This window comes from Leguminivora glycinivorella, chromosome 24 (genome assembly GCF_023078275.1).
Source record: "Leguminivora glycinivorella isolate SPB_JAAS2020 chromosome 24, LegGlyc_1.1, whole genome shotgun sequence".
Classification (NCBI taxonomy): Eukaryota; Metazoa; Arthropoda; class Insecta; order Lepidoptera; family Tortricidae; genus Leguminivora; species Leguminivora glycinivorella.
Genome location: NC_062994.1, coordinates 10,840,321 through 10,858,375, shown reverse-complemented (window position 1 = coordinate 10,858,375; position 18,055 = coordinate 10,840,321). Strand labels below are relative to the sequence as shown.

Here is an 18,055-nt window from a genome sequence, read left to right as displayed (position 1 = left end):
TTACGATTTTTAAGTTGACATTTTGTGTTTGAGGTTATGTTGTAGTACTTGTAGTTGTAGAAAAATGTAAATAGAAGTTGATATCTTGAATAAAATACGATAGATAGAAATGTAGAAAAAAACAATACAGGTGAACATTATTAATTCACTAATCCATACTAATATTATAAATGAGAAAGTGTGTGTGTCAGTTTGTTTGTCCGTCTTTCACGGCAAAACGGAGCGACGAATTAACGTAATTTTTCAAGTGAAGATAGTTGAAGCGATGGAGAGTGACATAGGCTACTTTTTGTCTCTTTCTAACCCCACACTTTCCTAAAATGGGGGGTGGAAGTTTGTATGGAGCATTCCACAATTTCGATTTTAACGCGAGTGAAGCTGCGGGTGAAAGCTAGTGTTTTCTATAAAGTGCTTAACATTATTTTGATCATCGTAATAGGTACATAGTGTAACTGTCAAAAATTGACTTGTTTGCTAGAATGGAGTATGTAACCGAAGCGTCCGAGTTTTTGCGATTGAAGGAGGAGCCCGCTGAGCCAGAAGCGAAGCCCGAGCGGCGGCCGCCCGGCGCGGCGCGAGGTGAGTGTCCGGGTGTTTCTCGCGTGCATTTGGCTTAACGACATTGGCAGTGATTCTAACAGCCTCGCCGGTGCAATGTTTACAAAACTATCTTCATTGTAATTATGGCGTTTACTTAACTCTTGTATATGCTATTAAAATTGTTGCCAAGTAAATTTGTTCTGAGTCTAATCTTAATCGTTTTACTTAGCAGTGCACATCAAAGAAGAACCACAGAATGAACATCAGTCAGACAGTGACGAAATAGAAGATTGTTTGCAACACACAACGAGTGAATACGAAATAAAGGAAGATCCCTCATGCTTTGAAAATATTGTGAGCGATGTGATATATGGCTTGTGTGACGGTAGAGTCAAGGATGAGGTTATAAAGCCGGAGTCTGTGCCACAGATCCCACAGACAGCCTCCTGCTCGAACATGGAGTGTGTGAGCGAAGCAGCCATGCTGGCCGGCCTGTACACGGACCATGATGTTAAAGACGAGCTTGTGCTGGGTGCGGAGTGCCCATATCGCCCTGATGTCACTCTAGTAGTTTATGGTAAGTTCTGAATTCTTGTGTAATGATGCACTCCCTATATTGGTACTAGTTCTATATTATGCCAAATGTTTAATCCTTGAGTAAATAAGAAAGATTTAAATTTAGCATCATATCTACAGAGATTGACCGTAATTTGATGTTTGTTGTGCAGATCGCATTGGCCATACGATTCGAGATTGCTCTGTGACACTTGAACGCATCCCACACATTGATGTGCTCGCTAAGCGACAAGGCACAACTAGTAGTGACACTGAGTCCGATACTGATAAATTTACATTTAGAGGTGAATTTCACACTGAAGAGAAAGAACCATTATGTGATATTTGTGGTGAGAGACACAGTGTAAAATCAGATTTAGTGAAACATGTCATAGATCATATCCACAGACCTCCGAGCATGGAACAGGAAGGCGGTGCGCAGGGCAATGGTGAGTGAATAGAATAGAATAGAATTTTATTGTATAACTGTGTACATGCATAGGTGCTTTTTTTATACAAGAAGTATCAACAGTTGCCTGATAGGGCGTACAATTATGGTAGGTAACCTACCCATTTTATAACTAAGCTTATTATCTAACATTACATAGGTGTCTTATTAACTAGCAAAAAATTATTTTGTGTCATAAAACACTTGCTCAATCAGCCAACTCTTGAGCTTACATTTAAACATAATTCCGTCTAGCGCTTTGATATTGAGAGGAAAATGGTGGAAAATATGGATAGCCATAATAAACATGCTCTTTTTGTTCATAGAGTTGTTAACCCGTGGAAGATATAGGTCATATTTGTATTGGTCTCTTTTTTTTTTCTCTATCATGGCTTTTACTCCTTGATATTTTGAGCCAGGTGGATTCTGCCAATGTCATGGTGACTTTTGACTTTTTTTTTTTTAAACGAGTGTTCGGTGATTTTTGATTTAATTTTTGGAAGGATAGGTCAGGAACCTAGAACGAAAAATAAAACACAATATTGGTCTCTTATATTATTTTTTAATGATGACTTTTTAACAAAATATGCAGTTTGACTCTTTATAAACATACATAGCTCTAAGACATAAATACTTGCTAATGTCAAAATACGTTTTTCTTTAAATACGTCACGAAGTGAATCTTCTGTGTACATACGATATACAGTTCTTAAGCATTTTTTCTGTAATTTGAATGTTTTATGTACATCTACAGAATTACCCCAGTAGATAACTCTGCATGTAAGTAAGGGATAGACATTTCCATAGTAAGGATGGCAACCCTGGCTGTCAAACGATAAGCAGCTGATTTTGCTAGGTCCCTTTGAAATAATTATTTTTTAAGCATATTTTAAGTATTAATTAGTATTTAAAGCGTGAAATTAGTATATTTAACATTAAGTTTTGTATAAATATAAGTAGTGAAGTGCTTTAGTGACGTTTACAAGTGTCTTTGATGTCTCAGGTTTGTAGCCGTTATAGGTTATAAATTTGAAATATCTGTTCGCCTTTGTACACTTTCTGAGTCTTATTATCACTAGTTAGTACCGATTGTGTTTCTTTTTCAGTGTTAATCATTGTACAAGGCTAGAACAAGTGTAGGCATAGTGAAACGTCACTATTTCATGTAAGTAACCGCTGAGCTTGAGTAGGCAATTCCTTGCTTTGTTTTGTTTTTAATTCTTTTAAAAACCCATTTACAATGCAAACACGCAGAGCAGCTGCCGCCGCTGCAGCAGCGGCTCTCCAGCAGGAGCCTGAGAAGTGTGATAAGCTCCAACTTACCTTGCTGGAATTAAAACAATCCAAGGAGTTTAGTGCTCAATTGCTCAGTGAAAGAGAAGACAGTGAGAAGGAGCTATTATTGATAATTGATAAAAACGATAAGTTAAAAAAGGAACTGTGTACACTAGAGAGTGATTTTAATAATGTAAACTCGGAGCGGGCCCGGCTTCAGGAGACGGTTGACAGGTTTATGGAGTGTAATGCTGCATATGAACAGGCCCTGAAAGACATCGACTCATTGGAGAGAGCACTGCACGACGCCCACGAACACATCTATGAGCTACGGGAGGCCCAAAACCAAGCAGCTGCGGCACACACTCAGACCTTGTTCGAGGAACTGGTCCGGCCTGCATCTCAGTTGGTTACCGCAGCAATTGAAAACCCTTCAGTAACTACAGACTTAACCAATGATGCCACTACACCAAGGTTAGTAAATTGCAGCGGAAACAAACTAAAGAAGTATATAAAATTAAATAAACTGATCAAAAAAAATCAAAAGATGTCAAAAATTAATAAATTGTTTTTTAAAAAATTGAGATTTTGTAAAGTTAATATAAGTTTAGTAGATAAGTTAGATTTGTATACAGCTCAGTTAGAACACAGTAGATTACAGTATGAAACTGACACACAGGCATTAAAGTTAAAAATTCAAAGCCTAGAGGATTCAATAAAATCTTTAGATGTGATAAATGAGAATTCAAAAAAAGTTATTAGTGAATATTCTTCAGCCATGGATGATTTAATATCCCAGATTAAGCATAATTCAGAGCGGTTTGAGTCGTTGACAAATGCCCAGGCATGTGCATGTAAGCAAGTGACTGGAGATTTGTCGACCAGTGCGCTTGACCCAAGCCTGTGTGACAGTTTACCGCAGGGGCAAATGAATGATAATGGCCCCTTCCACACTTCACAACAAAGCACACCTAAACCTAATGTTGTTATGTACTGTGATGAGATTGGGAGCAATATGAGCTCATTTTTAAATTTTTACTTAAAGGGACTTAGTACAATCAATAACTGTCTGCCTCATAGCAGCTTTGAAAATATCATTAAACAAATTTTAAACGACAGTAATATCAATAGTAAGACAACACTGCTTATCTTTATGGGGAATAGGGGTAATGTAAACAAAAATAATTTAGTAAAATATTATGAACAATTAAACTCATTGGCAGTGCATGAAATTATTTTCTTTACATTCCCCTATTGTAACCAGATGTCAGAGGCAGAAAAAAAGAAAATAACACTAGACATAAGTTGAATGTAGCTTTATATAATCTTTGTACATATAGTAGTAAGGTTAGCATAATTGACACTAACAAATTTGTTAGTAAATACCATATACCTATGGTGTTTTTGACTAAAGGTAAATGTTACCTTTCAAATTATTATAAAAGACAAATAGCTTTATCGCTATCCTATTTATTTGACATTTCTGCCAAAAATTTGGCAGACAACTCTGCTCCTATTGAGCAGCAAAGTATGAACTTGGAATTGGTTCCAGTCATAACCAATGATTTAAACTAGCTTCTAAGACAAAAGATTCTGTCTCTGGCAATTTAATTTTAAGTAACTATAAGAATCAATACTGTGAGCAAGGAAAGTATATCCACCTGGTGCATCAAAATATTCAATGTATTAGAGGAAAAGATTTACAAATTGAACTATTCATGAACGAATTTTATGTAGACATTTTATGCATTACTGAACACTGGTTAAAAAACAATGAATTAATGCCTCAATTTAATAATCACCAGGTGGCAAGTTCGTTCACCAGACATAGTTCCATACATGGTGGGTCGTTAATTATAATAAATAGCCAGTTAAAATTTAAGGAACGTAAGGATATTGTTTCCATGTCTGTTGAACGGACTATAGAACTAAGTGCTGTAGAATTGGAGCAATTTATTGTTGTCTGTGTGTATAGGCCGCCATTAAGTAATTTTGAAACTTTTGAAAAAATTATGGAATCTGTGCTACTTAAAATATCATCTTCTAGTAAAAAAATACTTATATGCGGCGACTTTAATGTAAATATCTTGGAAAATTCAACAATAAGTATCAGATTGTTGAATCTTTTCAAATCATGTAATCTCAATCATATTTTTATGGAGCCTACTAGAGTGACTGCCACTAGTGCCACCTGTATAGATAATATTTTCACTGATATTTTTCCTACTACTAAAGATGTAATTAGCAACTTAGAATCAGACCATTTAGGCCAATTGATAGTATTTGAGACATTAAGGAAAAATACTTTGAGAAAACAAATAACTTTTGTACCAGTAACCTCCGACCGCGTGGAACGAATGAAGCAAAGTTTGGTTCAGGCGCTACCCTCCTGTCTTCCGATATGAGTCCTAATAGTATGTATAATTCATTCTTTCACACTTTTCTGCAACATTATAATGCAATATTTACTTCAAAATCGGTCGTAGTTAGTGGTGCATCAGTTTTTAGTGAGTGGGCTACTGCAGAGTTACATCAACGAAGACGTGCATTGTATGCCTTGTATGAAGAACGGCGGTTTAATACGAGTGATGAATTTAAAGAACATGTTAAGCAATATTCGAAGAAGTTCAAGATAGATTGTCATATCGCTAAGCGAAATTATCTTAGTAATAAAATAAAAAATAGCTCTGACATTATTAAAGCAACGTGGAAAGTAATTAATGTGGAAACTGGTCGCTCGAAACACGCAGTAAAAGATATTAAACTGAATATTGATAACAAAATTATAGATTCCAATTTTGAAGTAGCAACAGAGTTCGAAAAATTTTTCACCGAGATACCAGCATTCACAACTAAGGATTTAAATTCATCACCCTTATCTGCCGTCACATTATTAGAGGAAAACGTTCCTGAGTGTTGTAGAGACCTTTATTTTGAACATGTTTGTACCTCAGATATAGTAAAGGCATTTAAATCAATTAATGTCAAAAAAACTAGTGACCTCTGGGGGTCTCCGTCCATGCCGTAAAATCCTTAGTTGAGGTTGTAGCGCCTGACTTAGCAGTTATATTCAACAACAGTGTTGACTGCGGCGAGTTTCCTGATCTAATGAAACATAGCAAAATAACTCCTTTATTTAAATCCGGCAGCCACTCTGACCCCACTAACTTTAGACCAATATCTGTGCTGCCAACTTTCAGTAAAATATTTGAAAAATTAGTTCTTTCTCAATTAGTACGACATTTTAACGTTAATAATTTAATGCATAATAAGCAATTTGGCTTCACACGGGGTCGCTCGACAACCGATGCTGGTGTTGAGCTAATTAAGCATATTTTCGATGCCTGGGAGGAGTCACAAGATGCTTTAGGTATCTTTTGTGATTTATCTAAGGCCTTCGACTGTGTTTGTCATGAAACATTGATCAGGAAACTACATTATTATGGAGTCAGAGGATCAGCACTAGATTTACTCAAGTCCTACTTAAATGGTAGAATACAAAGGGTAGATGTCAATGGACAGAGATCAACTGGGTCATTGGTCTCTATGGGTGTACCACAGGGATCAATATTGGGGCCTTTCCTGTTCCTTATCTACATAAATGACTTGCCATTCCTTGTAAAGACCCACCATGATATAGTATTGTTTGCAGACGATACCTCACTTATTTTCAAACTCAAACGACAGCAACAAGCTCACAGTGATGTAAACAATGCTATCTCTAAAGTAGTGAACTGGTTCAATGCTAATAATTTATTATTAAATGAAAAAAAGACTAAATGTATTAAGTTTGTCACTAATAGTAACGTAAGGAATGAGCAAACAAGTGTCGTTGTGAAGGATGAGGAATTAGAACTGGTAGATAGTACAGTTTTTCTTGGTATAACTTTAGATTCTAAACTTCAGTGGGGTCCCCATATTGTTAACCTCTCGAATAGACTTAGTTCTGCAGCTTTTGCAGTGAGCAAGATCCGTCAGTTAACAGACGTGAAAACAGCTCGATTAGTTTATTTTAGTTACTTTCACAGCATTATGTCATATGGTATTTTACTTTGGGGCAGTGCTTCAGAGATAAATACCATATTTATTCTGCAGAAGAGGGCTATTCGAGCAATATATAAAATGAACCATAGAGACTCACTTAGAGATAAATTTAAGGACATTAATATAATGACAGTGCATTGTCAATATATTTATGAGAATATTATGTATGTACATAAAAACATTTGTAATTTTAAGAAAAACTGTGATGTACATAATATAAATACTAGAAATAAACATAAACTCGCGGTGCCCTTCACACGGCTCTGTAAAATTAAAAAATCATTCATGGGTAATTGTGTTCGATTTTATAATAAACTTCCGAATCATATTACTGACTTGTCAATTAATAAATTTAAGAATCATGTAAAGCGTGTACTCATTTCCAAAGCTTATTATACAACACAAGACTACATGAATGATAAAACAACGTGGGATTAATTATTATTCGAAATGGTTTCTTATTTTTACGTTTATTATTATTATTATTGTTGATGAAATTAATATTGTATTTTTTTGGACATTGGATTTTTCCTAGAAATATTCTAGACATGTATTTTTATATATACATATACCTAATTATATATTTTTTGTTTAACGATTATTTTTATATGAAATTGTATATTATAGACTCAATATTATTATGAACAATAATTTACAACAATAAATTGCTCTGATAATTAGGTTAGATTAAGATCATAATATATATGTAATGAACTATTCATAAGAGCTTGTAACTAGGCCTACATGAATAAAGATATTTTGAATTGAATTGAATAAGCATTTAGTACAATATTTTCTCAACATGTTTGAGCAAGTAGAGATAAGGCATAGCAACTACTGGATATCTTATTATTTATATGTTCAATATGAGTCTTAAAATTTAAGTGAGAGTCTATTTTAATCCCAAGAAAACTAGCACTGGTCACAACTAGCACTAGTCAGTGTATTTAGTTGATGACCGAATTAAAACCGGCCAAGAGCGTGTCGGGCCACGCTCAGTGTAGGGTTCCGTAGTTTTCCGTATTTTTCTCAAAAACTACTTAACCTATCAAGTTCAAAACAATTTTCCTAAAGTTCTACTTTTGTGATTTTTTTCATATTTTTTAAACATATGGTTCAAAAGTTAGAGGGGGGGACGCACTTTTTTTTCCTTTAGGAGCGATTATTTCCGAAAATATTAATATTAGCAAAAAACGATCTTAGTAAACCCTTATTCATTTTTAAATACCTATCCAACAATATATCACACGTTGGGGTTGGAATGAAAAAAAATATCAGCCCCACTTTACATGTAGGGGGCCGTACCCTAATAAAATACTTTTTTCCATTTTTTATTTTTGCACTTTGTCGGCGTGATTGATATACATATTGGTACTAAATTTCAGCTTTCTAGTGCTAACGGTCACTGAGATTATCCGCGGACGGACGGACGGACGGACGGACAGACAGACATGGCGAAACTATAAGGGTTCCTAGTTGACTACGGAACCCTAAAAATGATAGAAATTTGTATTGTGTTGTGCCTGTAATCATTTTTAAAATGGCATATATAAATTGGCTGTGCGTTTGAATACTTTCTGCAGCTTTTCTTAATGATTTACGGATATGAAACATAAAAAAATTAAATTAAAAATATAACTGAAGAAAAGTGAGCAAACATTTTATTTTACTGTGGAAAAATTGTTGGTGTTTTGCAGAGTACCTAACGTGATTACAGTAAAAATATGTCTGTAATATTTTATCATTATTAATACTGTCTAAAATGTTTTAGCATTTGTTGGTCAGTGCCAGCAAGAGCAGGAGCGGGTTTTATGCCGAAAATACGCGATCCAGGACCGCGTGCGCCTCGAACGGCTCCGAAACCAAGAGGCTCTTGCCGCCAACGACACGCAACACACGCATACGGAAGTTGATGCGGAGGATATACACACTAGAGTTGACAATGGGAAACCGACTTGTGATCTTTGTGGAGATAGTTTTGCACTGAAATCGGATTTGAAAAACCATATCATGTTTGGTGTTCACATGCCGACGACACGACGTTCACAAGACGTGAGTCCGAACAAGGAATCAGATACTAGGATTCATAATATGTATGAGTGTGACTTATGCGGAGCATCATTTCAGCAAAAAAATACCTTACACATTCATATCAAAACACACTCAACACAGTCAAAGTCTAAGGACTCTAAATGCGATAACATAGGAGAAAAATTTTACTGTTGCGAAATATGTGCAGAGCGTTTCCGAAGTAAATTCCGATTGAATAAACATAGAAGAGTTCATTATAATATAAGTTCATATTCTTGCCACGTATGCGAAAAAAGATTTAAAACTCCTTCTGATTTTAAAAGACATACAAGTTTATGTAGTGACAAACGACCATATTCCTGTGATGTGTGTAAAAAACGGTTTAAAACTAACGCTTATTTAAAACGACATATACTGTTTCACAGTGATATAAGGCCATATTCATGTGATGTGTGTAAAAAACGATTTAAAACTGACGCTTGTTTAAAACGACATATACTGTTTCACAGTGATAGAAGGCCATATTCTTGTGATGTGTGTAAAAACCGATTCAAAACTGTTTCCGAAGTTAATAGTCATACAAGGATACATAGTGACCTAAGACCACATTCTTGTGACGTATGTAAAAAGCGATTTAAGTTAAAGGCTGTTTTAAATCGACATACACTGACTCATAGAGCGCCTTCACATTCGTGTGATGTGTGTAAAAAACAATTTAGTACTAAGGATTATTTAAAACTACATATTCTGATTCATGGCGATTTAAGATCATATTCGTGTGATGTGTGTAAAAAACGCTTTAACACTCACGTTTATTTAAAACGACATATACTATTACACAGTGATACAAGGCCATATTCTTGTGATGTTTGTAAAAAACGATTTCATACTACTTCTGACTTGAATAAACATACAAAGATACATAGTGATCTAAGACCATATTCGTGTGACGTATGTAAAAAAAGATTTAAGTTTAAGGCTGTTTTAAATCGACATGCACGGACTCATAGGCTCCCCACAGACAGTCTTAAAAATTCATAATCTTAAAAAAAAAATACAAGTTTTTTTTTAAGATTATGAATTTTTAAGACTGTCTGTGGGGAGCAATAGAGTTACACGTTCACATTCGTGTGACGTGTGTAAAAAACGATTTAGAACTGAGGCTTATTTAAAACTACATACTCTTCTCCATAGTGATGTAAGACCATATTCATGTGATGTGTGTAAAAGAGGATTTATAACTATGTCTCTATTAAAACGACATACATTGGTCCATGCCGAAGTAAGACCAGATTCATAGAGATACAAAACCATATTTAAAAATATTTTAAGCGGGTTACTCACGTATTAAGTCGATATAGCATGTGCCTCGCGCTCTCGACATATAGAGGCGGGGTCGCCACTCTTGAGAAAGATCCTCGAAAATAGATCGTAACATGTCGAACGCTACTCTCAACTCATCTGAGAGGTCATCACTCGTGTGGATCACGTAGTGTGGATATGCCGCGGGATTCCAGGCTTTATGTGGTTAGAAAAAGGACAGTTTTTTATCATAATATTATGCCTACCTACCTTTGTATTATCAATTTATTGCTATTACGGGTCAATGTTTTAAATAGACCTCAAATCATCTTTGTTATTACCGCTGAAAGTGCTGAATTTATTTTTCTTAATTCACTTACAATAAAATATACGTATAAAAATTCACTTTATTATAGATAAATAATTTAGTGCAAAATAACAAAGTCATTTTCTTAGTGTCAAAGAAAGTTTGACTTTTTTATATTACACTTAAATAATACCTACATTTACATTTTCATTATTTTTATATAATCATTCCTATTTCCCTATATCATAACCAACACTTGCTCTTATTCACTATCGTTTAATTTGTAAATATTATTACTTATACGGATATTGCTTTTAGTTTTCGACCAGTTACTGTATGCATGTTATGAAGTCATGCATGCCTTAATTCACCAAAAACTCAACACAGATTTTGCAAGTTTTGCATCTCGCTATCAATCTGTCTATCATTTATAGTGTTTTACTAATATAATATACTGAACCGTAAAATTGTTTCTTTTTATAACGTCCATAATCTCCAAACCTATGATTTTTTAATAATACCACATGGTGGCAAACAAGCAAACGGCTCGTCTGGTGGTAAGTAGTCACCGTAGCCTAAGGATGCTTGCAACTCCAGAAGTATTACTTGCACGATGCTGGCCCTTTCGCAATCTGTATAATATAAGTATACTCCTTTTTTGAAGAATTCCATGTTGTACACCCTCAGTAAAATGGCAGGGAGCTGAAATGAAATATTTATTTTCCAAGTAGGCATATTACAATGCGTTTATGATCGTCAAATAAAACTACGCCGGCTCTAACCCTACGCCTCAGCCTCGAGAAGATTTCAGTACCCCCTCAGTTGGAGGGGGGTATCCACTATGGGACCGGCAAGAAACATTCCACAGTCGGTCGCGGGAGGAAACTCCTCTTAAACCGCACAGTGCAGTGCAGGCTCCGGGGTGAGAGAAGGAGCACGCAGCCGACGGTAAGCGCGGCGGTGGTAGAAAGCGGCCTTTGGCATCATGCCAAACAATTCGTACATGACCCCATGTCTGGCTCTGGTGCGCCAGTACGCAAGAGCGATACTTAGAGATAGATTGCAGATGTGTTACGGACACAGGTTTCGTCCGTGAGCTGCTGTTTAGCTTTGGTTTTTTAGGAAGTGTCCTTTCTATTCATAAGTACTATTTCATCATCATCATATCAGCCCTTTATCGCCCATTGCTGAGCATAGGCCTCTCTTCTAGTACGCCACTTGTCCCGGTCCTGAAGCTAGTCTCATCCAGTTGTGACCCTCAATTTTCCGGATGTCGTCCACCCAACGAGCTAACGGATGCCAAGCGCTTCTTACATCTGTGAGCGGCCACCATTCTGTTAACATTTTAGTCCATCTGCCATCACTCTGCCTAGCAACATGTCCCGCCCAACTCCATTTTAGTTTGGTAATGACGAAACCCACGTCTAGCACCTAGGTGCGACGACGGATCTCGGCATTCCTCACCCGATCTTGAATCTTGATACCGAGCATGGCGCGCGCGCTCCATGGCTCTCTGTGCAACTCGGATCTTATGCACAGCCTTTTAGTGAGCGTCCATATTTGATATTTGGGCAAGACACATTGGTTAAAGAGGCGAGTCTTCAGGCATTGTGGAATGTTAACAGGTTTGAGGATGTCCGCCAACTTGTTGAATGCCGCCCAACCCAGCTGGGTTCTCCTAGAGATCTCCTGCTCCTGTTGTGTTTTGTCAAAAGATAGAATATGTCCAAGATACACGTAATGCTTGACAGACTCTAGCTCTTCGTTCCCCACCATAATGGTTGAGACCGAATCACCAGAGATGTTCGTCATTACTTTAGTCTTGGACATATTCATCTTAAGACCTATTTTCAAAGAGGCATGGTACAGGTATTCGACCATGCCTTGGAGCTCTCTAGGGTCTCGGCAAACAATACAATATCGTCGGCAAACCTCAGGTGCGACAAGAAGACACCATGGATGTTGATACCAGTTTTGTCCCATTTACTTAAGCGTTTTTATGACGTCTTCTAGTACCGTCGTAAAAAGTTTGGGTGAAATGGTATCTCCTTGGCGCACCCCCCTACGGATGGATATTGGATCACTGAGTCTATGAAGCCGGACTTGCATTGTTGCCGAGCTGTATAGCTCCCGGAGCACATCCACATAGCGAGCATCAACTGAGCAGCGATGGAGAGAGTCAAACACAACCCAATGTCCGACACTGTCGAAAGCCTTTTCGTAATCTACGAATGCCATGCAGAAAGGACGGTTGTACTCGTGACTTTTCTCCATAAGTTGCTTTACTACGTGAGTAGTACTAGAAGTACTATTTATTTTGTGGTTACAGTCCAATATTATTTACCTACGTTAAAGATCAATGCAGATTTGGAGATGATGTCCAGCTATTTTATTTTATTTTATTTATTCTTAACAATAAACATTGTGTCGAATATTCATTCATGCATATAATAATTACATACAACACAATACTAAAACTACTACAAAAATATTCATCCTACTAGTATTTACTACACTAAATGTCCATAACTATATAGCAATAAACGTAAAAATAAAACAGAAGTAACAATTTATAACCACGTTATTTACATTGTATACAATTACCAAAGAAAACATAAATAAAATAAATAAGTAATTATCACAAACCAATTAAAACATGTCATTTAGAAAATCATTAATTGAGTAATAACATTTTTCTACTAGAAAAGCCTTTAACTTGCGCTTGAACAGTTTACAATCAGAGATCTGCTTAAACTCAATTGGTAGTTTGTTAAAAAGATGAACTGCCTGGTAGCTTGCTGAATGTTGCACAATTTTTAATTTAGGCACTAAACTATTTTTAAGGTCTTTTCTTCTCGTTGCAAATCTCAATGCTCTGTCATAATCACTTTCAGTTTCCTCCAAATTTTTGACAAGCCCTGATAGGAGAACCAAGATGTATAGGCAAGGCACAGTCAATATTTTAAGTTTTTTAAAATGCGGCTTGCACGATTCCCACTGCGGTATTCTGACAATAATTCGTATGGCCCTTTTCTGCACCAAGAAAGCACTTTGAGTGTTATATAGGTAACTGTTTCCCCATAATTTAATGCTGTACCGCAGTTTAGATTCAATAAGGGCGTAGTAGACCGACTTGAGTTGTTCAATATTGGTTTCTTCCCGTAAGCTTCTCAGAGCAAAACAACTTGAACTTAATGAATTGTTTAACTCTTCTAGTTGCGGCTGCCAATTTAGATTAGAGTCAATCAAAACCCCCAAGAATTTTACTACCTCAACTTGTTCTATGATATCGCCATTTATACTAAGGGATAAGGAATCGGTGCATCTAGGACTAGTATTAAATAAAATTGATTTAGTTTTGCTACTATTCAAGGTAAGATTATTCACTGAAAACCAAGAAGAAAATGCTTTAAGAGCGCTATTCATTATTTCATTTAGTTCTTCTATACAATCCGCGGACACTATAGCATTGGTGTCATCAGCGAACAACACTAACTTCAAATTTGGAATGGAATCATGGATATAATTTATTAAATCATTAACAAATAAGACAAAAAATATAGGTCCCAAAATAGATCCTTGAGGAACACCTCGTCTTATATCAACCATACGTGATTTATGCACCGTCTCGTAATTGTTTTCAATGTGTCTTAATTCTACAAACTGTTTTCTATTTCCTAAATAAGACTGATATAATTTAAGCACATTTCCCCTCACTCCATAGTATTCTAATTTACTCAACAAGATTGAATGGTCCACAGTATCGAAAGCCGCGCTTAAATCCAAAAATACCCCTGCTACCTTCTTCCCACTATTAAGTTGAAGTACCGTATCTTTAATTAGCTCATCAATAGCTTCACTAGTTCCAACTCTTTTACGGTACCCAAATTGCCGAGTGTTTAGAATTTGATATCTATTGAGATGATGAAGCAACCTGTCTTTTAATAATTTTTCAAAAATTTTTGATAAGATTGGTAACAATGAAATAGGTCTGTAATTATTGGGAATATTGACTGGTCCCCTTTTATGGATCGGCAGTACTCTAGCTATTTTTAACTGATCTGGAAACGTGCACAGTTCAAAACATTGATTGTAAAAGTTAGCAAGTGGCTCTGCCAATAAATCAATATTATCCTTAATGATTTTTATCGGTATGCCGTCATAACCTACAGATGACTTAGACTCCATTAGCTTAACTAAACGAGATATCTCATATGGAGTAACTGCGCTATGGGTCATCTCGTCAGTTACCCTAGCCACGTGTCGATGTAGGAACTTGAGCGCTGCTTGTTGGTCCGCTACACCTCCACTAGTGTGATCAAATATTTTACAAAAAATATTGCATTGCTCTTGTGGGTCACTTATAATTTTATCTGTTTTTAGTAACAAGTTATTATTTGAAATAGAGGGTGTTTTGTTTCTATGCTGGTTAACTATTTTCCATATGGCTTTGCTCGAATTTTTCGCTGTATTAATTTGTGCCTGTACAGCGTTTTTTTTAGCATTTCGGATTAGTTGTCTGTATAACTTTAAGTACTTGCCACGATATGTAGCCATTGAACTGTCAAGGTGTTCCTTATCAATGATCGTTAGAAATCGTTTCATTTTGCTGGAAGTTTTTAAGCCCTTCGATATCCACTTACATTTCCTGTTTACCTTTGAGGCTTTTAGTGTTTTCTTAAAGCTACTTTTAAAAGTGTACATAAATTTCTTAATAAAATTGTTAATGCCTAAATCGTACCAATTTTGATTTAGCAGTTTAAGTCTAAATTTATTGTTATTAATGTCGTTAAAACACCTTCGTTCTCTTCGAATCAATGGTTGTGACTGCAATTTTGAAGAATACATGGAATCGGTCTCTATTCTACACAGCAGACCAGCGTGTCCGTCAGCAAGACCGTTGTGGTCTACGTCTATACTTAATATTGAGGACTCTGTTAAATTTGTAAACACATTATCAATGCATGATTCTGAGTTATTTCGCAAGAAAGTAGAAGTTATCACTAAAGGTCTGAAGTTGTAGCACTTTAATAATGTTAACAACGCTGTACTTCTACTGTCCCTTAAATGTAAATTAATGTTAAAATCACCACATATTAGACAATTCTTGTTGAAAAAGTGGTTTAGCATTAGTTCTAGTTTTTCCATAAAAATTTCAAAGTTAGACTCACGAGGACTACGATAGCAACATATTACATTAATATTTGTTTCGACGTCTCGAATGCCGCAAACCTCGAATGCCTCTGCTAAATACAGTTTATTGCACATTGACAACTCTTCAGTTTTTTTATCGTTACGAGATAGAATTAGACTGCCACCTCTTTTTTTATTGGTTCTTACGTTATAAGTTGCTAGATAGTACTCAGGCAGGACAAAAAGAGGCACTGTAACCTTGTTTAAGAAATGTTCTGTGACACAAACAAAATGCTGAACTACAGGTAAGCTATCCAGGTATAATTCCAAGTCGAGTTTTTTATTGCTAATGCCACACAAATTCTGATGATACACATTAATTACCACTTTGTCAGTGGGTTTATCAGTCAAGCTAAAATCGTTCTCGGTAACATTGAGTCGAGACGTTATTGATGCCTCGAAAAACTGGTTACGTATACTTTCATCATTACTCATGCAGGTGTGAATCTCGTCCATAAATTGTCTAAGACTAGAAAATACTGCTCTCATTCCATATTTTGTTAACCTACCCGAATAATCCGAAAACATGTCTAAAGCTAGGTCCCGATTCGTGTCAAATAAATAGGCATAATGGTTAGTTTGCATATCCATCGCAAGTAAGCTACCAAACATTTCCACTTTATAATTATATATAAGCGCTCCACACACATATGTAGGAAGACAAATAATTTTGTTGGTATGTGTGATTTTACTTAGCGATTCTCGAATACAGTTTACTAGATTGATACTATTTTGAGACTCATTAATATCTTTTTCACCAATAAAAATGATGCAGTAGTCATTCATGGTAAAACTATTCAATTTGTTATCTAGGTTTGAAAGTAACTCTATAATGCTACAATTAGGCGCAACATAGTGACAGTAATTAGCTTCTCTATCTAAGTTATATTCTATGGCATTCAAAATTCCACTGGTTCCTTGATTACTCACAATACACAATTGATTTTTAGGTTTGTGAACTTTAGATATCGGGTCAGGTCGCATTGAGGTAATGTCTTCCCGACGGGCACTCTCCCTCATCGGCGTCCTGCTGAGGCTGAGATAATCTTGTTCTTCTTGATCGTCTATGCTAGTTTGTCTTGACCGATTTTTTACTTTACCTAGATCCGGACATTCCTTTTTTTCTTCATCTGGGCGTTTTAATTCATCAGATTGGTTAGGTTTTAGGTAGCTTGAAATGAATTGCTTATCTGTTATCGGTACTTGTTTTCTGCCTCTTGCCCGAACTTTCGGTGTCACCATTGGAGATACCGGTGCTGTTCCTTTCAATAGACTTCGATATAAGTCACACTTTTTGCGGGTTTCCGCCAAGGCATCTTCTAATTTATATTTTTCTCCCAGCAGCTTTTGAATTTCACTATCCGCTCCCAACAGTTGCTCCTTGAGATTTTCAATCTGTCCCTTTAAGTCTTCGACTATAAAATTTTGAACTTCTGAGTGTATGTTCGGTAAACTGTGTGTGCTAGTGTTTCCTGATAGATTACGATGTGGCGATGCCACCTATATGTATATACTTATAAATACGTATTATTTACTTATATACATAAATATCACATATAAATTACATATATACTTATATAGTACACGATACCTAATAAATACATCACATAAACATAATTACATAATTAAATACAACACTAAATTCATAATAGACACATACATAATAATTTACACATATACATACATACATACGCATTAATGTGGATAGATAAAATACATACTTAATCCTATAAATAACATAAACATCAATACCTACCAAATACCTACTCGTTCGAGTGCCCGGCCGGCCCGCCGGCACCGGCCGTGTCGTCTGCAGTCAGCTATCACCGCGCGCCGCTTCAACCGGTCCTGGATAGTCGCGGCCTTGGACGCCGCCCGATGCGCCGGCGCTCCCCGCCGCGCAGTGCAGATCTCGATCCCACGCTGAACGCACGTCGCTTGGCGCTCCGCCCGTCTTCGTATCTATCGCATCCCCCGGTGAGTTCGCTTTCATTTTTAAGTGTTTACCACGTCGGGTGCCTTCCATCACTTCACTGGTAACTCCTGCTTGGCTATCTTAAGCTTGTCAGGTGCTAACCTTCTAGGTGTGCAGTGGACTGGAGGACCATCCGTCGTCTTTATGTAGTGAACCGCTCCGACTGCCTGGGGAATTTTTCCAGCCCAGCACTGACACCACAAATGACCTCACCGACTTCACAGCACGCCTGAAGAATATAACTACCAAACTTCAACCTGTGCCTACCTCAAGGCATGGTCAGAAGAAGACGTTCATATTCAAGGACTTGGCATCATCCACCCACGTCTTCTTGAGGGAAGACGCTGTGCGTGGAGCGCTAAAGCCAGCATACACAGGCCCACAT

At 36.6% G+C, this 18,055-nt stretch overlaps 1 protein-coding gene across 1 annotated transcript; it reads left to right on the top strand.

The window, feature by feature from the left end:
- The first annotated feature begins 322 nt into the window (after window positions 1-322).
- Window positions 323-17,622, top strand: LOC125238531. Its single transcript, XM_048145865.1, has 5 exons — window positions 323-579; window positions 770-1,117; window positions 1,269-1,544; window positions 8,634-8,955; window positions 17,472-17,622. Exons 1-5 carry the CDS (start codon window positions 480-482, stop codon window positions 17,620-17,622), a joined length of 1,197 nt encoding a protein of 398 aa, XP_048001822.1. The 5' UTR covers window positions 323-479.
- Window positions 17,623-18,055: the final 433 nt, after the last annotated feature.